The sequence below is a fragment of the Suricata suricatta genome, chromosome 9 (genome assembly GCF_006229205.1).
Source record: "Suricata suricatta isolate VVHF042 chromosome 9, meerkat_22Aug2017_6uvM2_HiC, whole genome shotgun sequence".
Classification (NCBI taxonomy): domain Eukaryota; kingdom Metazoa; phylum Chordata; class Mammalia; order Carnivora; family Herpestidae; genus Suricata; species Suricata suricatta.
In genome coordinates, this window is record NC_043708.1 from 27554429 (window position 1) to 27578408 (window position 23980).

General features: G+C 40.7%; 1 protein-coding gene across 3 annotated transcripts in view; it reads right to left on the reverse strand.

Annotated features, from left to right (window-relative positions):
- Nucleotides 1-1129: 1129 nt before the first annotated feature.
- Nucleotides 1130-23980, reverse strand: part of PSEN1 (presenilin 1) — a 71371-nt gene continuing 48520 nt past the window's right edge. For all 3 annotated transcript variants that reach the window (XM_029950635.1, XM_029950636.1, XM_029950634.1), the window contains 4 exons: nt 15306-15392; nt 12401-12574; nt 4250-4368; nt 1130-2385 (listed from right to left, as the gene is read on the reverse strand). In XM_029950635.1, coding sequence (XP_029806495.1) covers nt 2230-2385; nt 4250-4368; nt 12401-12574; nt 15306-15392 — 536 coding nt within the window. In that variant the 3' untranslated portion in view covers nt 1130-2229. The remainder of the gene's footprint in view (nt 2386-4249; nt 4369-12400; nt 12575-15305; nt 15393-23980) is intronic.

Below are 23980 nucleotides of genomic sequence, written 5' to 3' on the forward strand. Positions count from 1 at the left end.
GGTGGCTTTGCTGTAGTGGTTGAATCATGTTTCTTTCTGGAATACCCACACTGTTACATATGTGAGGAGAAAGAATCTTGGAGATAAGGGGCTAAACAAAGAGATGAGACAACCTACTATTCTAAGCCCCACTCTTTCTATGCATAGACTTGTTTTTCCTGCATTTTTCAACTACTTAATATGAGCCAGTTTTTGCTTCTACTCCAGTTATGACCAGCAGACTATACTGCTTAATTTAGTTTCTTATAAAAAGCATTCTGTGACAGGAAACAAATATTCTAAACTCCAAGCACAGGGTTCCTGGGTGACTTAAGCTCAGGTCGTGATCTCGCATTCATGGGTTTGAGCCCCGCATTGGGCTCTATGCTGACAGCTCAGAGCCTATAGCCTGCTTCGGATTCTGTGTGTGTGTGTGTCCCTCTCTCTGCCCTTCCTCAGCTCACGCTCTAGGCCTCTCAAAAAATAAAATAAAATGTTAAAAAGAAAACTCCAAGGAGAACTGCAAACTAGATCATATGACAGGGTGGAGAGAGCAGGAACAACAACAAAAAGCTGGCCTTTCTTCAGCCATAGAGGGAGACTAAGTGTCTCACAAACGCTTACACTCTGATCATTATGGCTAAAGGTGGTCAGTGGTAAGAGAAGGGCTGTGCCTGGCAAAGCTCCATTTGCAGGTGTCCTGTGCCCACAGGCTGACGGCTCCGCTTACGTGCACTGTCCAGCTGAACTGCACAGGACCAGGACCTCAACCCCACTGCCCGCTTCAAAGGCGCACAGGTGCACAGGTGCACTGAAATGAAAAGGAAGGGAGAAGGGAAAGCACAACACACCCACTCGGAGGTTCCTGAGGAATAACTTGGTTCTGCTCCTTCACATATGCCCACGGGGTATTGGCTCATTTTGTCCCCATGGGCTGTCCGAGGCCCCTGCTTTTCTCAGCATCTGGGTCGCCGCCGGACCCTAGGTTCTCCTACGGCTTACCAAGTCAAGTCATGGCCTTCTCCAGATCCTTGCTTTGTACTGATACAAGTGACTTTATACTCCACCAGCTTTTGGCTATTGGCTCAAATTCTGACCTAGTGCCAGAGACAGTGGGTTGTAGTAAGAAAAGAAAAACCAGGACAGAAAGTGCTTCACCAGCCATTTTACTCTTCTTTAATGCTACTGTCTTTGGGCACACATTGTATTTGCTACTGAAGAAATTATGACAGTGAGGCTGACCGCACTGATTCAGAACACATTCCTTGCACCACACAGAGAGCAAAATCCTAGCGTAACCGGATCGTCTGCTACCACAACAGAGCTGTCTCGCTGGCTGTAGAAGAGAATGCTTATGGGCAGTCGGGGAGAGATGGGGACAAGGGAAGCAGCCAGGGCAAGTAAACCAACAAGTATGTCTACAAATAATTTGGTGGGAAAATCCAGAATTCACCCAAGGCTGACAGGAAACTGTTTAGATAATAGTTCCATTCTTTCCAGAAATTACTGAATTTGGAACCTGAGGTTAAGACTTTTAGGATAAAGCAGTTAAGTTCAGACTGGCCATGGGAAGAAATGCAACCGTAGATGGTACTGAGTTTCAGTGCTTGAAAACAAAAACTTTCAAAATCAACCTACATTATCTGACTTGACTCAAGGTGAAAAAAAAAAGTCTTATTTAAAAATGGTAAGTCTGCAGCAGAAAGGTTTGAAAGTGAAAGTTGGAGCCCCTTTTCAAAAACCTTTTCATGTTGCTGCTGGTGCCTGCTCTGCTTACAGTACCTCCTGAAAAGGTTCAGAGTTCAATACAGGTTTATTAGGTTGATCTTCAACATGTAGTTTAAGATGAAGAGTCCTGTTTGGTTTAAACCGTGTCATTTAACTTCTCGGTAATGGTAGTCCTGAGTCTGCAGTGTTGGTAAAATCCACCTGTGACCAAGGCTCAAACTGCTGCTGCGAGCACAGCAACTTCTTGGTCCGTCCCTCCTCCTCATCCTTGTCCCTCAAATCTGGTAGTTTCTGCACCGAGGGACTCAGTCCGTCAAGATGACGTATGTTAAAACCATTTCCTGCAGACATCTTCCAGTGCCCAATGGTACAGGTGGTCAGGAAGACTTGGAAGGAAGCTGCAAAAGTCCAGCTGGGAATCTTGCCTTTGTTAGATACGGACACAGGGAAATCATCTTTGTCCTCCCCAGGTTTTATTGTAGTCAAAGGAGAAAAATCCATGGGATTCTAGTTGCAAATACGCTAGATATAAAATTGATGGAATGCTAACTGGTCCATGAAGGGCTGTACAAGATAATCTGTGGCAAAGTAGAAAACAAGCCCAAAGGTGATAGAGATGGGAAGAGCTGGCAGAGCTTTCTTGAAAATGGCGAGGAGTAACAATGTAAGGCACAGGCCCTGTGGGGAAAAAGGGAGAAGATGCAACCTCAGACAAAATTAGGAAAGTATTTCATGCAAAAACAACCCAATCACAAGTCCTGCTCTTTATTAAGTTCCCCGGATATTATCCTTTGAGGTTAAATTTTAGGGCAATTTTCCCCCATTAAATGTGGAAACCTTTCTTTTCCTTTGCAACATAGAGTTCATTATGCACACATTGTTGCTACTTCGCTCCTTAGTTCAAGGTAAGGAATAGAACACAAAAATAAAACTTTTTTTTTTAAAAACAAATTAAGTAATACTGGGGTGCCTGGGTGGCTCAGTCGATTGGGTGTCCAACTTCGGCTCAGGTCATGATCTCACAGTTCGTGGGTTTGAGCCCCACACCAGGCTCTGTGCTGACAGCTAGCTCAGAGCCTAGAGCCTGCTTCAGATTCTGTGTCTCCCCCTCTCTCTCTGCCCCTCCCCTGATCACACTGTCTCTGTCTCTCAAAAATTAATAAAATGTTAAAAAAATTTTTTTAATTTCTACTTAAAATATTGAGTTGGCTACTGTAAACCAAAAGAGCATAAAAAGAAGCATATGCCCACTTTCTGAAAGTTCCAAATTAGGCCACTCTTTTTTAATGAAAGACCTATCAGTATGGTAAAAGCTTTTTTTGGAAAAGCAAAAATCTAGCAAAGTGGTATAATAGGCACTTTCAGAAAGCAGGAGAACACATGTGTTGCTTTCTTGTAAGCACAGAATAGCCATATAATATAGTCCATTTTTTCACCCTAAGTACTAAGACAATGTCTGAAAATTGAGTATCATTTCAAGTTTATCCAAACTAAGTCATTTTCCTCTTAAAAGATACAACACATCCAGAAAAGTAAAAAAAGAGAAAGAAAGAAAAAGAAAGAAAGAGAGAGAGAGAGAGAGAGAGAGAGAGAGAGAGAGAGAGAGGGAGGGAGGGAGGAAGAAAGAAAAGTAAAGCACATGAAAATTGTAATGGTTTTATGACCACGATAAACCCCAGAGGTCATCATAAAATAAACAGAAGGTAATGGCTCTCATCTCACCTCTCATCTAACTTCATGGACACACATCAAAGACATCACATCTTCAGCAAAAATACCAGTAAGAAATATCTTAAGAGTCACTGTAGTCGTGAAAGCCTTGGGCTTCCCTTTGTGGAGCTACAAACAAGACCTCCACGGCATCGTGCGTTGTGTTAGCTCTTCTCGGGAATACTGCCTGCTGCAGGCTGTGGCATTAGAGACAAAACCACCACCAGACTCAGGGCCTAAGTGAGGACCTGAGTGCCCCTTCACAACTGATCTAACACAGCTAATTTCCTACATGTCTATGCTGCCAGGCTTAAGGCAGCCATTCCTAATCAGAGGTGCTTAGCAGAGATTTGTGGAGAATTAAAAAAAAACCATACAATTAAAACATTAAATATCTCAGGACAGGGATGCACTATTTTAATGGATGATTTTAATGGGTGGCCAGGAGGCACTATTCAGGTGAAGTTCAATTGTTTGTAAAACGCTCTCCAGGTGACCTGCACACTCAGCCCAGCTCTGGTTAAGACAGATTGCCTTAGGGCCACTTGTGTGGTTTAGTCCATAGTGTCCGACTCTTGGTTTCAGCTCAGGCCATCACCTTGTGATCTCATGGTGTCATGGGTTTGAGCCCTGCATCGGGCTCTGTGCTGGCAGCACGGAGCATGTTTGGGATTCTCTCTCTCCCTCTCCCTCTGCCCATTCCCTACTTGTGCTGTCTCTATGTCTCTCAAAATAAAGAAACTTTAGAAAACAAACAATGCCTTAAAGAGAGAGCATAATCAGAGTTCTGAGAGGAGGATTTCAGACGTATTTTTATTAAGTGTATACTTACAATTAATATGGCTACAAAGCAGGCTATGGTCGTGTTCCAGTCTCCACTGGCTGTTGCAGAAGCTTTACCAACCAGCACACTGTAGAAAATGAAGTCCCCTAATCCAAGTTTTACTCCCCCTAAAAAGGAAAGAGTATGAATAGAAAAGTTTGTCACTCTTTGCCATCAATTCAAAAATGTCACCACTGTATTCCATCCTGTATTGAATGAGAAAGCAGTAAGTGATGGATAAATTTTGGCTTTCGCTAGGTTTTCTTTCTTTTTTGTTCTCATCCACTATGAGTTTCAGATTCTATGTGGCTGGCTCTGGGGTCTTTAACAGTTAGATGCTGTTGTCATATATAATAAGGAATAGTAAGTAATAGCGGTCATCCATTGACTGCCTAGTTTACACCGGGCACTTGTTCTAATAAATCTTCACAAGAACCCCTATGTGACACATTATTATTTTCTTCATAAAATTCACCCATTGTTCAATTATTGTAAAAGATTTATAGAGTTGTCCAACCATCACCACAATCCACATTCCCATCACCCTAGGCCTTAAGCAACACTGATGTCTTCTCTATACATAAATTTGGCACTCTACATAAATTCTAGACACTTCACTGAAAGGAACACATAACAGTATGTAGTCTTTGTGACTGGCTTCTTTCAAGTAACATATTTTTGAGGTTACCCACAATACTGCACGAGTCTGTACTTTGTTTCTTTTTACTGGTCATTTTTCCACTGTATGAATATACTGTGTTTTACTAGTTGACAGACAATGGGTTGTTTACAGTTTGGGGCTGTTGTGAATAATGGTGCTAGAAACCTTATGCCTGACCAGGCATACACATCTTTGTGTGGACACCGCTTTCATTTCCATTGGGTAGATCCCTAAAAACAGGATTGCTGGGTTATATGTAAGTTTATCTTTAGTTTTTTTAAGAAACTGCCAAATTGTTTTCCATACTGGCTGCACCAGTTTACATTGCCACTAGCAATGCCTTAGGGCTCCAGTTTCTTTACTTCCCTCACCAACACTTGGCATTGCTAGCCTTTTTGATTAAAGCCATTGTGAATAATGGTGTTGAGAAGCTTTTCATATGTTTTAAAAAATAAAAATTTTGTTTACTTACTTTTGAAACAGAGAGAGACAGAGTGCGAACAAGAGAGAAGCAGAGAGAGAGGGAAACACAGAATCTGAAACAGGCTTCAGGCTCTGAGCTGTCAGCACAGAACCTGACGCGGGGCTCGAACCCATGAACCATGAGGTCATAACCTGAGCCGAAGTCGGATGCTTAACCGAGCCACCCAGGCGCCCCAAGAAGCTTTTCATGTATTTATTACCTCTCATATTTCTCCTTTGGTGAAATGCTTATCCAAAGCATTCCCCTATTTTTTAAATGGGTAATCTTCTATATTATTGAGTTGTAAGCATTCTTTATATATATATATAAAGATGCTTAACTGACTCACCCAGGTACCCCTCTTTTCCTTTTCTTAATTGTATCTTTTTTTAAAAAAGGTTTAACTGTGGTAAAATACACAACTCAATGGCATTAAGTAAACTCACGTCCTCATCATCCAGTCACAGAACTCTTTTAATCTTGCAAAACTAAAACTCTATACCCATTAAACACAAACTCCTCCTCCGTTTCTCCCTCCAGCCTCCACCAACCATCATTCCATTTTCTCTGAGTTTGACTACCATAGGTATTTCATATCATACAGTATTGGCCGCTTTGTGACTGGCTAACTTCACTTAGCGAATGTCCTCAAGTTCACCCATGCTACACAGCATGTGTTAGAGTGTCCTTCCTTTTCAAGGCGGAATAATATTCCATTGTAAGTATAGACATCTTATTTATACATTCATCCATCAATGGGCACGTGGGTTGCTTCCACCTCATGGCTATTGTGGAGAATGCTATGAAACTGGGTGTACAAATCTCTCTCCTCTTAATGGTATCTTTTGAAGTGCAAAAGTTTTTAACTTCTCTTATGTTTTCTCCTAGAAATTTTAGTTTAACCACTTACATTTCAGTTTATGACCCATTTTGAGTTCACATTTATTTTGTGCATGACAGATGGATAGGGCGAGGCAGGAGTTTCCGTTCATTCTTTTGCATGTGGCTATCTAATTGTCTCAGCACCATTGGTTGAAAAGATTACATATCCTTGTCCTATTGAATTATTTTAGCATCTTTGTAAAAAAAATTTATTGACCACAAATCTAAGTATTTATTTCTAGACTCACAATTCTGTTCCACGGATTTATATGCCTCTCCTTGTGCCTGAACTGATTACTATGGCTTTTTTTTTTTTAATGTTTATTTATTTTTAAAAGTGAGAGAGTGAGCATGAGCAGAGGAGAGGCAGAGACGGGACAGAGGATCCGAAGCCGGTTCTGTGCTGTCAGCAGAGAGAGCCAGATGAGGGCTTAACTCAGGAACCATGAGACTGTGACCTGACTGAAACTGAACACTTACCCGACTGAGCCACCAAGGTGTCTAATTACTACGGCTTTAGAGTAAGTTCTGCAATCAAATAGTATAAATCTACCGACCTTTCCTTCTCTTTCAAAATTGTTTTGGGTATTCAAAATTCTTTACATTTCCATTTTTTTTGAAATATAGCTTGTAGACATTGACAAGCTGATCCTAAATCTTGCAAGAAATGCAAAGGCCATACGTTTTCTGTTATCCAACAGTTTTCCCCTTCAAATTCTTTTCAAAAAAACATATACAATTAAGTAAAGGCTAAAATATGAACTCAAAAGATATGTTTTAACGGAGGGTCCATTATTCACCCATAAAGCTTTACAAGTGGGTTTCATTTTTCTGTTAAGTAATTATTCCCAACTGAAGTTTGACCCTGGTTTTAAGGTTTAGTTGCCTGGGTTAGAGAAACCCTTCCAGGGGACAGAGGCAGAGGGCCCTGAGAAATATGATGTGTTCCACACGTGGGTGAGAAACAAGCACAGGGCTGGTTCATCAGGTATTACAGAGAAACCAGTGTTGAGTTGTGGGAGCCAGAGCGAAGTCTTCCTGTGCGGAAAAGACACACCCATGACCCATGAGACCCGATGCTATGAATTACAGGATCAGCTGCCCTTGAACTTGCTAACCTTCCCAAAGCGATGAATACACACGCCAGTTTCACATGGACAGAAGAGGCCAGTGCTACTATTTAAGTACTTGTGTGATCCAGAGCAAGCTGATTATCTTCTTTTAATCCTCAAATTCCTCAGCTCTAAGATGGGGATTATGAGCTATTACATAGGGCTGTTAGCAAGAATTAAAAACTAGGGGTGCCTGGATGACTCAGTTAAGTGTCTGACTTCAGCTCAGGTCATGATCTCACAGCTTGTGGGTTCGAGCCCTACGTTGGGCTCTGTGCTGACAGCTCAGAGCCTGGAGCCTGCTTTGAATTCTGTGTTTCCCTCTCTCTTTGCTTCTCCCCTGCTTGTGCTCTCTTTCTCTCTCAAACATAGATAAACACTAAAAAAATAAGGGGGTGTGTGCCTGGATGGCTTAGTCAGTTAAGCATCCGACTTTGGCTCAGGTCATGATCTCATAGCTCATGAGTTCAACCCCACACTGGGCTCTGTGCTAACAGCTCAGAGTCTGGAGCCTGCTTTGGATTCTGTCTGTCTGTCTGTCTGTCTGTCTCTCTCCCCACCCTCCTGCTCATGCTCTGTGTGTCTCTCTCTCTCAAAACTAAATAAACATTTTTTAAAAAGTTAAAAAATAATACAGGAAAAGTTCTTGGCACATATAAAGGCTAAAATATATAATGGCCTTAGAAAAATTTAGATTTCAATTTCAAATGTTAAGTGTTAAAAGAAACTAAAACCAAGTTCTTTGGGAAAAAAGTGTTACAGAAATGAGATTTTTAAAATAATGCAGGAAAAAAAATTTTCACTTATCTGAAACCTTGTATTTAGAATATACAAAGAACCATTACAACTCAATAATTAAAGAGGCAAATAAAAAGGGTCAAAATATCTGAATATAGTTCTCCAAAGAAAAAATAAAAATGGCCAATAAGCACACACAAAAAAATACTCAGTATCATTAGCCATTAGGAAAATGCAATTGAAAACCATGAGATTAGCACTTTATACCTATTAGAATGATTACAATCAAAAAGATAGTAAGTGTTGGTGAGGAAAAATTGGAGCATTCACACACTGCTGGCAGGAATTTAAAATAGTATGGCTGCTTTGGAACACAGTCTGTCAGTTTCTCAAAAGGTTAAACACAGAGTTATGGACCCAGCAATTCTACTCCTGGGTATACACCCAAGAGAAATAAAAACATGTCCACACAAAAACTGGTACATGAATATTCATAACAACATTATGCACAACAGCCCCAAATGGAAACAACTCAGATGTCTATTATCTGATGAATGGATAATAAATGTGATATATACATAAAATGTAGTATTATTTGGCTATAAAAATAAATGAAATACTGACACATACTACAACATAGACGAACTTTGAAAACATCAGCCTAAGTGAAAGAAACCAGTACAAAGGATGATATACGGTCTGATTCCATTTATATGAACTGCCCAAGATGGGCAAATCTAGGATAGTGTATTTGCTGGTGTTGGGGGAACATGGGAGGTAAAGAGTATGGACTTTCTTTTTGAGGTGATGAAAATGTTCTAAAATTCACTTGTAGTGATGGTTTGCACAGCTCTGTGAATACAACAGAAATCACTGCATATTGTGTACTTTAAATGGCAGGGGATGGGAGGGGTTAGACAGCTGGACAACTAAGCCATGTAGGATTTTTTTAAATCTTTTTTTTAACGTTTATTCATTTTTTGAGAAACAGAGAGAGAGCACAAGCAGGGGAGGGGCAGAGAGAGAGGGAGACACAGAATCTGAAGCAGGCTCCAGGCTCTGAGCTGTCAGCACACAGCCCGATGTGGGGCTCGAACTCATGAAGTGCGAGATCATGACCTGAGCCAAAGTCAGACACTTAACCGTCTGAGCCACTCAGGCACCCCAAGAATGTAGGATTTCTTCTGGAGGTAATGCAACTGCTCTAAAATTAACTGTGGTGATGATTGAACAATTTTGTGAATATAAAGACACCACTTTAAATGGGTGAATTGTATATTATGTGGATTATACTTCAATAAAGCTATAAAAAGTAAAAACAATAATGTATTAAATCAAGCTTAAAATTATGGCCTCACTTAAAAAAATTAATTTTTTTAATTTTTATTCATTTTTGAGAGAGAGACAGAGCATGCACAGGGGAGGGGCAGAGATAAAGGGAGATATAGAATCCAAAGCAGGCTCCAGGCTCTGAGCTGTCAGCACAGAGCCCGACGTGGGGCTCGAACCCACAAACTGTGAGATCATGACCTGAGCCGAAGCCAACACTTAACCGGCTGAGCCACTCAGGTGCACCTGGCCTCATTTTTTTTTCTTTTTCCATTTAAAGGCTTAGGTTTAATTGCAATATTATGGCAACTGTTGCTAGTTATACTTCACAAAATTTACTTTAATGGAGAGAAAAATGGAAATATATTTCATTAGCAAAATTAAAATAGAATAAGGAAACAAAAGTAAACCACCCTTTTTTTTCTTTAGGCATTTACTGACGTGTCAAATTTTGTTCACATTTATAAGCAGAAGAAACCGAATCAGTATATAAAACCTAAGAAATATCACTTTGCTCAGGAATTCTGCTTTAAATTGCTCCTTTTGATTTATTCAATAAAAATGTGCGATAGCCAAATAACTAAAACCACAGCAATGGAAACTGCTTACATTGGTCAAAATGAATTAACAGTATTCTACTATCAAATGTTCTTTTTTTTTTTTTTTTTAAAGATTACCAACATGGGGCTCGAACTCATGACTCTTAAAATTTATGAGTGATGTGCTCTACCCCTGAGCCAGCCAGGCACCCCTCTACTGACAAGTGTTAATGCTGAGACTGGCTATTATTTTACTGCTGTTTGCTAACTGTAGTCTGGGCCTTCTGTCGTATTTATCAACTCTGAAAAATAACTTCAAGTAATATGGTGTTCTTTTAATATTAAAAGGAGCATTTCCTGGTCTACAAATGTAAGACATGGTAAAGACAATAAATGATGGTAAATATTACTTTAATTATAACATTTATCTCAACAACCTCTAGCAGTGTCATATGTGCCTAGCTTAAATACAGTAACATAAAAAATAGTATTTCCTATTATCTTTTTAATAAATATACTGAAAACTGCCTGAGGTGTGCCCGGCTGGTCCAGCTGGTAGAGCATGCAACTCTTGATCTTGAAGTTGTGAGTTCAAGCCCCATGTTAGGTACAGAGGTTACTCAAAAATAAAGTTTTAAAAAAAACCCTATCTGAAATGTATTATACTTTTTTACTACTAAAATCTCTTCTACTTGAAGATAATAGCAAAATTCCTTTCCCTCACTTCCCTTGAGGTTACAGAAAAGAATCTCTAGAGTCAAATTTCCACTCCTGAAAACAACAGGCTAATCTCCCTATGTTGGTAAACTTTAAGTCTACTTAGTAGTACACTTAGGATGAGCCTGCTACTGGCATGATGTTTGAGGGAAGTATATTTTGAAACTCACTAGAAGGAAGACCAACTACCTTCACATTGGATAAAAATATTTTAAGAGCGCCTGGGTGGCTCAGTCGGTTGGGTATCCAACCTCAGCTCAGGTCATGCTCTCACAGTTCAGGGGTTTGAGCTTTGGATTCTGTATCTCCCTCTCTCTCTGCCCCTTCCCTCCTCATGCTCTGTCTCTCTGGGTCTCTCAAAATTAAAAAACGCTAAAATAAATTTTTTTACTATTTCACATTTTTAATTAAAAAACTTCAGTTTTTAATTAAATGCTGATTTTAAAAGGTTGTTCAGAGATAACTATGTTATTGGGTGATAAGATGATGAAAGAATGTCAATTACTAGTTTATACTGGTCCCAGAAAAAGAAGTATCATTCTGCAGTCAGGAGGGGCAATGAGGTAGAAACAGAGAACATGAGAGGGGATCAGTAGAGAGCATCAAGACTCAAGGCCGGGCATGAACGACTGCGAATACTCAGTAGCTAGGTTACTTCTTTTGGCTGTAGGCAGCTTCAAGGAAAGAGAAAGGAAGATGCAACCTAATTACAGTGGTGACTTTGCAGGCAGAGAACAGTGTCAGCAAAGGCAAGCTCAAGTCTGGCTGTAAGAAGAGGCAGCGGTGCCCAGTTTCCCTGGAGTGTGAAAGTCACAGGCTGTATCGGACTCTAACATCTGGAAAACTCAGCCAAGCCCCAAAGTTAAGTACGTGCCCAGATTCTGACCCAGTTAAAAGACTAAGGCTGAGCTGTATGTAACAAATGTTCTGCTCAAGCTCAAGGATAATGTCAAGATCGTAATGAGTGAATAAAGAAGCCAAGAAATTTAGGTGTTTGCTTCTTTAAAAGTATTTAATATTTTCACTATAATGTTTTAATCACTCAAGAGCTTCACTTTTCTGAGAAAAAAACCTCATAAAGAATACTTTAGTTGGAAAATGTGCTAATCTCTTAATAAATCACATCTCTAAAACTAAAGAGATGACTGAGCCCTAACCAAGGGAGGGGGTGCTATACTGGCTAATACTGCTCCCAAGAAGCCCCAAGTGCTAACCTAAGTCAAGTGACAACATACCTTAGACACTGAACAAATGCTTGCCTTTCTCCCAATAACCAAAATCCTTTTGATTTTCTTTAAAATTAATAAAATACAGTGCTTGCCAGCAAAGGGAATAATGATGTAAAAGGCTGAAACACTCAAACCCACAGGTCTCTACACAGCAAAGAGGAAATATACGAATGAAATTTTTGAACATAAATATTGTAGCCATGAGTCTTCCCGGGATCATAATTCCAAAAAAATCTTTTACCTTTTAAAACAAATGCCAAAGTTCAGGCTGTAAAGGGCCATTTCCAAAAATCTGAGAGGCAGAATTTGGCCCGTTATCAAATTTAACTGTGAGAAAAGCAACACCTACTAGTATTTCTGTCTAAACGCTATACTCCGTTATTCAAAAGTAGCCTGCACCACTCTCATCTGTTTCATTTTTGAAGCGTTTGGTAATGTAGTATCTCAAGGAACCTAGCCACGACTCTACCACACAGAGCAACACACATACTTTCTTCGGGGTCCTCACTGGCCAGGATGCTGTTGGAAAGTTCCTGCACGGCAGCCCGTGACTCCGCTGTAGAGCGATGAGGCCCCAGGCGGCCGTCCCTCTGGGCTTCCCACTCTTCACTGAAGCCTCCATCATCGCTCTCTGTCACGGGGTCTTGGGACTCACCTTCTGCGGCTTCAAGAGAAAATGGAAATTATAGCTCTTAACTTCTTAGAAAAAATGTTAATACCTTTAAGAAAACTACATGGAAACAGTAACTACCCAACTCCACTTCATCTAGGTTAGCTGGCTCTTAAGCCACAAACCACAGGCTGTAAAAGTGTCTGGAGGATTCTTACCCAATAGCCATTTCCCTCCTTGTTTCCTGAGGGCAGAGTCCTGACTCTTTGGGTTCCCGCCTCTCCTGCACATGACTCTGGTGGCAAACCATGATGGGCCCAGACCAAGCGTGGTAATCTCTTCCCAACGACAGCTCTAAGGTTGAGGCTGGTGCTAGCCCACGTGTGTTGAGGCCAACTCTGCTCTGAATTTGGGGGAAATTTTTCTCACTCTTTAAGAGAGATTCAAGGAAAAAACAAACAGCCCCTTTCCAACCCTGGATGATGTCTCATCTGAATAAAATGCCTGGAACTGCAGTTGCCATCTTCTGACCATGAGAAGCAGTGGGCTGAGGACCAAGCCTGTATCTAAAGGTGACAAAACCAGAAGATGGGAAGAACCTGGGCCTTTGATGACATAAACGAACCATACAATTCCCCAACCCTACAAATGCCTATACCTTAGGACTTAACTCTAAATTAACATATGACAGAACATAACTCTTCTTTGTTTAAAGCAACTGAGTTGGGTTTTCTGATTTCGGAGGCTGAAAGCTTCCTAAATGATGGCAGTCACCAGGGGCTTCATGACCATGATAAAAAGTAGACCATTATGGGAGGTGGGGTGAGGTAGGAAAGGGGGAGTGAACTTTTTTATGAGCCAGTCATTTCATTATAAATAATGATCAATCTTACTGAAAACTGTGAGCATAACATGACAGCCCTGAGAAATTTCCATACATTAAAAATAGTTAAAATATATGTGAAGTTGATAACACTTTTTCTCTCCCTTATTATTATGTTTAATAAAAGAAAAACATGCTCATAGCAGAGGCAGATTTACCACGAACAAGTGAAGCTTACACACTTCAGGCCTCTCACTTGCATGGAATTCTTCCAAGAGGGGCCATAGCTATTCTGTATTTGTCATCTGTATTCTTTTTCTTAACCAGGTCTTCACAAAACCTGAGTCTTCTATGGAAGCTCAGCATAAGCTTTATAAATAAAAACCGCACTCCCTGCTCTGCCCCTTCCCTCCTCACTCCTACTTAGAACCTTCAGACATCCCTCTAGGAGCCTTGTGTCTTTTTTTGTTCCAGTCAAACCTCTAGTTCTTCTAACACAGTGGTTTTCCAGCTCGGGGGTAGCATCTCCCTTCCAGGGTGTGTTTGGCAAGAACCAGGATGGAGGCCTGGTTGGTTACTGCAGAACCTCGAAGCCACGATTAGCACTCAGGATAGATATTCTGCAGGGAGGAGAGGCCTCACACAACGGAGAACTGGCCACCTAAAATACCACAGCACTCCCACTGAGAGCTCTGACGTTTATCCAGCTCCTTCTAACTACAAGACCTTTCTCCATGTTGTTTCCTCTTCTAGAAAGTTCTTCGACTCTTCAACTAGTCATCACCTATAATCACTTTCTAAGGGAAGCCTTCCTGATTTTCCAGAGAAAAGGAAATTCCTCTACTATAAACTTCCATAACAACTGATACATCTCCTCTGTAGTGCTATCACAACTGTATGAATTATTTGTGGAATTAGTTGTTGAACATTTGTATCTCCCCAAATAGGTTATAAACTCCACAGGGACAAGGTATCTTGTTCAGTGCTCTGCCCCAGTGCCCAGCAAAATATCCGGCACACAGTAGCTCGATCACTATTTGTCAAAAGAATACAATCTTGATGTATGAAAAACCACACTCACACTCACACCCATATTCCTAGACAACTAATCTTTTCATTTTCTTCAGCTTCACACAGGTGAACACAATAACCAACTTGTAGCAATTGTTTCCAGTCTGTTTCCTACTTCTCCACCAGGACTGCTGGGCGGCTCCGAGTAGACAGTGCCCTCCTTTCAGTCAACCCTAGTGCCAACTCAGCGGATCTCCTGGCTCCATAAAACCCCAAATTCCCTTTTCCTGGCAAACAGTAACTCGATTAAGGCCCTTTTTTCTTCTCTGATCAATCTTTACTCTGCATGTTTTTCAACTTCCTCATAAGGTTAGCTCTTTTTGTTTTAAAAAGAACTTTCCTTTCTTGTTGACTATTTACGGTGTGCTCTAACTCCAATTTTCCCCACCAATTCCTACCTTATGTTCTTCTTACCGTATGCAGAAGTACCCACAGGGCCTTCTGAGCTCCCACCCTGGTTCATCACTTTTATCCTCCTTCCTGTCCACCAGGAATATTTTATCTTCTCGGTATAAACATGATCGCATTTCAAGTCAAATCATACTGAAATCACTCTGGCCCTACCAGAAGCTTTCATTTGTACATGTTTGGAGACCAAGATTATTTTTCCTTTTTAAACACAGCCTCACCTTTAACCTTTCCTATTGGTATTCACAGTACTGAATGGCAGAGTTCTTTACCTAGGGTGCCTTGGCGGTGTAGTTGGGTTTAGAGTGCCTGAACTCCTTACTTATCTGTATTTACTGGGTATTACCATAGCTTTCAGGAGGTGCTCAAGACTCCATGACCAAAGATAGAGGTTAAAATCATTGCTTCATAGCTCACTGTTAGCCAATATAACAAGACAATGACCCAGAAAAAACAGGAGATTACCAAATAAAAGTCACCTACTTTGTGCATTACAATTGGAGTTTTTGGATACCTTCCTTTGGGCTTCTGGGTCTCCTTCTGCCATATTCACCAACCACACCATTGTTGCTGTTAGGAAAGATAAAAGTCCGGGTAAGAACTTGAAACACAGAAAGTGCGTGGCCAGAGAACAGGCCATTATCTTTCTACACAAATCACCAATCTCCTTACTATTGCCTTAAGCATCCTTAACAATCAGAAGTAAATGCACATTAAGAACCATAAAAGGTTTTCTTTGATTTGGGCAGATTAAAGAAAAAATCCTAAAATTGAGCATTTACTCCAGTTTCCCAACTGCAGCTGCTAGTGTAAAACAGTTCCTCATCATTTCCAGTCCCTGCAAAGTAATCCGACAGAAAACTGTTCAGGCCAGCAAGACTCAGGCTGGACTAGCTGAATATCCCAAAACAGTGCGAAATGACTGATGAAAATTACTCACTGGAACTAAATTAGAGAACAAATTGTGCTCACAAAAGCATCAGATGATCATCAAGATTCTAAGGATGCACAGAATAAATTTCGTTCACATTAGGCCTCACTTCTTGGATTTCCAATAATGCTAAACGACATGACATATGAGGAACAAAAAAAGACTGAAAGCAGCAAACATAAAGGGGATAGTCAACTGGCTTATTCTATGTCCCTTCCATAAAAATTCATCTATCTCTCTATAGATCTAGGTATATACACACACTGTTACATTTTAGTTAAAGGACCACATGAATACTTTAAAATGGTGTTTCCCATATCTTGCAGGTGGGATGAAAAAAATGGGATAGCTCCTAAATGGCTTCTGTTGAAGGAGAATTTAGCAACATCTAATAAAACTGTATGTGCTGTTAAAAAAAAAAAAAAAAGTGAAATCTTGCCAGTTGCAACATGGACGAACCTAGATGTTTATGCTACTTTACCTATGCTAAAACAAATGAATAAACAAAACAAAACAGAAGCAAATTCATAAATATAGAAAACAAACTGGTGGTTGCCAGAGGGGTGGGTGGACAAGGGATGGGCAAAATAGGTGAAGTGGATTAAGAGGTACAAACTTTTTGAGTGATGAAATAAGTCACAGTGATGTAAAGTATAGCACAGGAAGCAAGGCAGTGATATAGTTACTTTGTAAGGTGACAGATGTTAACTATACTTACCACAGAGCATTTCATAATGTATATAAATGATGAATCATGTCTGAAACTACTATAATATTGGATGTCAACTGTACTTCAATTAAAAACAAAAAACTACCTGTGCATTAACCCTTTTACCCAGGAATACCACTTTAGGGAATTTATCCCCAAAATACACTAATGATAATACAAAACTACTGATAAACATGTGCATAGAGGACTATAGCAGGGACCAAATGACAGCAGCAAACTGAGTCCAATCTATGGTCACAGTAAATTTTAAATAAGACACCTGGCATCTATGTATTTCTGGCTTGCTATCACTGATTTTATAATTATATCCATGTTCCTAATACTCTCGGGCTTCTTGTAACTTATGAAAGAAATACACACCCAAAGAAACTGAAATTCTGCAACAGCCACACTTACTCATTCATCCTGGCTTCAGGATTTTGAGGTCAAACATGTTTCATTCTATGACAGCCCAACTAACTGATCAAAGTCAACATAATCCAGGCAGGCACTACACTGTCTAAATGCAAACCCAAAGAAGAGAAACGGAAGGGCGACAACTGTGTATACGGCTTATGGACTTCTGTAGCCTTCTTGACAATGAAGGTAGCAAGTATTTATTTGACTTTCTTTCTCTATGCAAGTATGAGCGACAAATTCTTTTAATAGTACCATGCAGGGGCACCTGGGTGGCTCAGTTGGTTAAGGTTAAGCATCCACCTTTGGCGCAAGTCATGATCTCACAGTCTGTGAGTTCAAGCCCCACACTGGGCTCTGTGCTGACAGCTCAGAGCCTGGAGCCTGCTTCAGATTCTGCGTCTCCCTCTCTCTGCCCCTCCCCCACTCGCACTCTGTCTCTCAAAAAATAAACATTAAAAAAATTTTACCAGTACCATGGAAATCAGGCATCAGCAAACTTTTTCTATAAAGAGCCAGATAAAAAACATTTTGGGTTTACTGGGTCACATCTGGTCTCTGTCACATACTCTTGTTTTCTTTTTTATAAGACTGTAAAAACCACTCTTGGCGAACAGGCTGTCCAAAACCAGGTTGTGGGCCAGATGTGGCTACAGCAATAATTTGCTAATCACTGATGTAAATTATCATGAACAGAATATGTATGTGTTAAGTTACTTAATATCACTAAAATAATATCTAAAAACCCATTTCTCAATCTTTTAACACCAAACATCTTAGATCATTAAAAAAATACGCAATTTAAAAATTAACAATTTAAAAATTAACATAATCTGCGGCACCTGGGTGGCTCAGTCAGTTAAGCATCTGACTTTGACACAAGTCTTGACCTCACAGTTCATGAGTTCAAGTCCCACATCGAACTCTGTGCTGACAGCTCAGAGCCTGGAGCCTGCTTCAGAGTCTGTATCTCTCCTTCTAAAATAAATAAATACACTGGGCGCCTGGGTGGCTCAGTTGGTTAAGCATCCAACTTCGGCTCAGGGTATGATACCGTAGTTCGTGGGTTCGAGCCCTGCGTCAGGCTCTGTGCTGACAGCTTCAGATTCTGTGTCTCCCCTTCTCTCTGACCCTCCCTTGCTCGCACTGCACTCTCTCTAAAATAAATTTAAAAAACATTAAAATATAAATAAATATAAAAAATAAACATAATCTAAACTCCCCCAGACTGATATGAAATCAAAGAAAAGCTTTAAATGAAATGGTCTACCTCAAGGTACTGTTAGCCTCAATTTTTGATGAGCTACCAGAGTAGACTGCCTCTACTAGGGAAGAATGATTTAGTTTCAAATCCAGGTGTATATTTTTCCTGTCAGAATGATGGAAAACAAACAAAAATGCTCACATCTTGTGAGGATAAGACGCTTTTGCAAACCAAATATCCTTAACTGGGGAAGAGTATACAAATACATAACAGGATTGCTTTTTTTTTTTTTTTTTTAAAGAGAGAGAGAGAGAGAGAGAGAGAGAGAGAGAGAGAGAGAGAGAGAGTGAGTCAGTCCCAACCAGGCTCCAACCTTCATTGCAGCTTGAGATCCACACGGGACTCGATCTCACAAATTGTGAGATCACGACTTGAGCCAAAATCAAGAGTCAGATTCTTAACCAACTGAACCACCCAGGCACTCCAAAAGGACGGCATTTTAAAGAGCAAATAGTAGGGTCATCTGGGTAGCTGAGCTGGTCAAGTGTCCAACTTTGGCTCAGGTCATGATTTCGCGGTCTGTGGATTTAAGCCCTGTGTTTGGCTCTGTGCTGACAGCTTACAGCCTGTTCTGGATTTTGTGTCTCCCTATCACTCTGACCCTCTCCTGCTCATGCTCTCTCTCTTTCTCTCAAAAATAAATAAACATTAAAAAAATTTTTAGGGGCATCTGGGTGGCTCAGTCAGTTGAGCGTCCGACTTCAACTCAGGTCATGATCCCACGGTTCGTGGGTTCGAGCCCTGAGTCAGGCTCTGTGCTGACAGCTAGCTCAGAGCCTGGAGTCTGCTTCGGATTCTGTACCTCCCACTCTCCCTGACCCTCCCCTGCTCGCGCTGTCTCTGTCTCTCAAAAATAAATAAAAACCATAAAAAAATTTTTCATTAAAAAAAAAGCAAATAGTCAAGAAGATTGATTAAAACTTTTTTCTTTCTCTTAATTTTTTTAATGTTTTATTTTTGATACAGAGAGAAACAGAGCATGAGAGGGGGAGGGGCAGAGAGAGAAGGAGACACAGAACCGGAAGCAGGCTCCAGGCTCTGAGCTAGCTGTCAGCACAGAGCCTGACGCAGGGCTCGAACCCACGAACGTGAGATCTGACCTGAGCCGAAGTTGGAGACTTAACCGACTGAGCCCATAAAACTTTTTTCTTTTTTAAAAAAAATTTTAACATTTATTTATTATTGAGAAACAAAGAGAGACAGAGCATGAGCAGGGGAGGGGCGGAGAGGGAGGGAGACACAAAATCTGAAGCAGACTCCAGGCTCTGAGCTGTCAGCATAGAGCCCGATGCGGGGCTCGAACCCACAAGCTGTGAGATCATGACCTGAGCCAAAGTTGGACGCTTAACTTACTGAGCCACCCAAGTACCCCTAAAACTTTTCATATTAGTGTTTATTTCCATGTCAGGGAAAAAGTACTGATTAATACTGCTGTTTTCTTAAATTCGGTTAAAAAATATAAAAAGCCCTCTCTGGGAGCCTGGGTGGCTTAGTTGGTTAAGCATCTGACTTTGGCTCAGGTCATGATCTCACAGCTGGTGAGTTAGAGCCCAGCATTGGGCTCTGTACTAACAATGCGAGGAGCCTGTTTTGGATTCTCTCCCTCTCTCTCTGCCCCTCCCTGATTCATACTCTAATATAAACAAACAAACATTTTTTAAAAAAGCCCTTTCAAACTCCATGAATTATAAAATCCTCACCACAGATTAAGTATTTCATGAGAACAGATGTTTTCTTGGACCTGTCTGATCTACATACGAGGCAAAGTTTTATGCTTACGTTTTTCCACATATGTGCAATTATTGTTAAAATATCTCAGGATGTCAAATGTTATGCAGACTTGAGTTTTTAAAAATATTATATGCGAATGACATTTTAAAACAAAGTAAATGCTTATTTGCTGTATAAAATCAATATGTATGTTTAAAGTTGTGGCAAACTGAAAAACTACTGCTGTGTGGTTTGCTTCAACCAATGACACGCAGCAGAAGCGATGGCACGCTAACATCAAGCCTAGGCCTTAAAATGCCTTGCTGCTCTTGTTCCTCTGGCCAGTAAGAACAGGTCTTCGGCTAGCCCGCTGCTGGACCAAGGGGAGCACATGGAGCAGAGCTAGAACAGCCAACTCAGATCAGCGGAGTCAAATGACCTGCCGAAGGGGGATTGGGGGGATGGTAAGTGACTAGTATTTTTAAGGTACTGAGTTTTAAGGTGGTTTGTTATACTATTATTGTGGCAAAAGCTAATAGTAGCCAGAACAACGTAAAATTATGAAAACACAAAGAATAATTTAAAAACTCAAAACCCTTCCCCTTTGACATTCAGTAATTAACTTTTTAAAAATCATAAAGGAGAATTAAAACTCTGTAAGTGGAGAAAGGTATAAAGAAAAATATAAAAGTTACCTCAGTCTCTAAATCCCACTTCTCAAAGGTAAACAATACAAGCCTTTTGTCAGTTTTTAAAATGTATCATCAGGATTGCATGTGCACAGACATCCATACATAGACACCTCCCTTCCCCCACTCCTCCCATAGGATACTGCACTACTGCTCTCAATCTGGCTTTATGTATTTGGTATGTAATCTTTAACATTTAAAAAAACCTCATAATTGGACATATACAGAGCTATTGCATTCTTTCTGAAAAAGAGAGAGAGGATAAGAGCGAGGAAGTATGCAAACAGGAGAGGGGCAGAGGGAGAGAGAATCTTAAGAAGGCTCCAAGCCCCAGCACAGAGCCCAATATGGGGCTCGATCTCATAACCATGAGATCATGACCTAAGCCAAAATCAAGAGTCAGATGCGTAACTGACTTGAGCCACCCAGGTGCCCAACTACCTCATTCTTTTTAATGGCCGTACAATGATCTATTTTATGACTGTACCATAATTATTTGAAAGTGTCCCCTTTGATGGGTACTTAGGTTACTTCTAACCAGCATTCACTATTAACATCTGGTGGAACATTCTGTATGCACAAATATAAAAAACATAAATCGACTTTAATTTCTAGGCATAACACATAAGAAGCTCACACCCAAATGTTGATTAAGAGGAAAATGTTGATGTTCAAAACTTCATCTGTCCTTTTCTGCTAAAAAACACAGGAAACACATGGTAGTGAACGTCTACTGGAAGAAGAGTAACACAAAGATCCTTGCATTCCAGATAATGGGTTTCTTAACACTTTACCAAACTTCTCCAGCTACAAGCAGTCTCCACCTCTCTACCTCCCACAAATGACCTCACATCGAATTCATAAGGAAGATTAAGACAAACCAACATGTGCTATGTCTCACTACCCTCTGCTTTTCTGTCTTCCTTTCTCCTTCTTTCCAGGTCTTTCCCTTTCTCATCTAATTCCTCTTCCTGAACTCTTAGAGTAGTTTCTACCTGCTTTGTTGATAACCTTGCTCCATTAATCATTCCTTCTTGCTGGTCTGGTCTCTTCAAAGGCTTTCTCCACTGGCCCCTTCCTCTCAACCTTAGAAACACAGTTACATCTTCTGTCTCCTGCAAACATCTTTCTTCAGACCTGCTCTCCTCTCAAGTCACCACTGCCCTGGCTATGAGACAGGAAGCCCTCCAGCAGTGGGTGGTGTGTGCTGTCCCGCCACTCCTCACCACCTGTTTTCTGGCCACACTGTCACTCCCGCTGCCAGGGCCAGCAACAGCAAAACACAGACAGACACACTTCCTTCCCTTAGGAGCGACTGCCTCTGGTCCCATCACACTACTGAAATGTGCTCTTAATCGTCACTGAAGATGTCCAAGGCACCCAAATCTATATGGCTTATTTAGTCCTCATTATCTTTGGCTGTTTTATAGCATTTGATGTTCTCTCCTTGAAACTCTGCTTTTCCGATAACCCAACAGAATAACAGGAAAAGAAAAAGCCTACAAGGATATGTATCATATTGATTAATAGGGGTAATTGCTTGGTAAGGTAGTATGATTGGGGATGATAGTTACAGTGAAATTTTGCTTTATCTACAGTATTTAATATTTTCCAGCATAATACATTAACATATCACTTGTACAATGAAATCTTTTAAAAACATGGAAAACAATATAACCCGTCACAAAATAAGAGATATATACAGCCAAGAAAAACATGAAAAGAAGTCCAAATAATCACTAATAGTTACTAGTTAATAAGCCAAGATGCAAACTAAAACAAGAGGTTATTTTTTGCCTATTAGTTTCACTCACATGTAATAATGAAGGTGTAACTGGTACTTTCACACGACTCAAGGAAATACAAACTGGTATAGCCTGTTTAGGACGCAATTTGAATCCATCAAAATTTAAAGGCACACATCCTTTGACTTAGCAATTCCATTTTGAAGAATGCATCTTACAAAAATACTCACAAAAATGGATGACCTCTGCAAGGACCATTTGTGACAGAAAAAATATGGAAATGATCTACATGTCTGCCAATACGGACACCTTTTCTGAGCACCTATGTAAGAGAATGCGATGCGGCCACTTCACATACTGACAAGGAAAACAAGTCCTGATACTGGTTTCTGAAGTGAGAAGTCCTGGCTATCCCAATTTTCTGATAGTTTCCTTGCTTCCTTCTATGGCTGTCTCTTCATTTTCTCACTCTCGAAACACAGGAGTTGACAAAGTTCTCTCCTTGACATCCTCTCCTCACCCACTTCTGACTGAACCACTCATCGACTCCCGAAGCTTAAACTACCACTGCCACACTGACCCTTTCTGTCCTGCACTTCTAATGTCAACCTTTCCCCCAAGAACTAACACTTCACTTCTACACTTCTGCTGGAAATTTCTGCCTGGATGACTCAGAGGTACCATCAACTAAGTAAGATATGTGCCACAGACAAAACTAAACATTCCTCAAACGAGAAAAACATTTCTTCGTCACCTTTCCTTCAGGCTTGACTTCTCTCATCAGTTGCTAGGAATTACCTACTGATTCTACCTCCCAAAACCTCTTGTCGGTCAGTCCTCTCCCTTGATGGCCATTACCAATACCAAAAGTCAGACCCTCTTCATCTCCCACCTAGATTACAGCATTATCTGCTTAGTGATGCTTCCCCTTACCTCAGTTCTCACCGCCCCCAACTCATCTTGCACACGGTTCCAAGCCTGCGGAGTCACAGCTCTGATCACATTACTCTTCTGCTCAAGAACCTCTGGGATTCCCTGGTGATCACTGAACAGCATTCAGATATCTACACCAGCCACACAAAGCTGTCCTTATCTTGCCCTAATCTGCTTTTCAAATTTGTACTCCATGTTCTAGTCAATCTCAACACCTGAAATTTGATACAGATGCCCCATGCGTATGTCTCAAAGCCGCTCTGTGTGACAAGCCCCCCTCACGGAACCAACTCTTCCATCTAAATGTTTGTGGAAATCCTGCTATCCTTACAAGCTTCAATCCAAATCCTAGCTCATCCACGAGGCCTTCCGGATTCCCCAGCTAGGTCTTCCCTCTTCTGAATTCTCTCGACACTTGGATTGTGCCTCTTCTGGAACAGGTACAAGAAGATGTTGCTTATTTATACACTCTAAACTGTAAGCAAAGGAGCTCTGAGGAAGACAAAGTATCGTAAACATCTTTATGTCCCCGCACAGTACTCTGTAGAAGGAGATTAGGTCAATGCCCAAATGCATATGTACTGAACGATTAGAAAGACTATGACCCCAAAATAACAACAAGAGGGGCAAACGCATTGTGAACAGTACCATTCTTCTGGTGAGCTAGGGCAAGCTTCATCGGCAGGAAGTGTAAATAACAAATGCTCAATCTTTCTTGACATAAGAGATTTTAAATGAGAATACTGGCTCCCCATTCTCT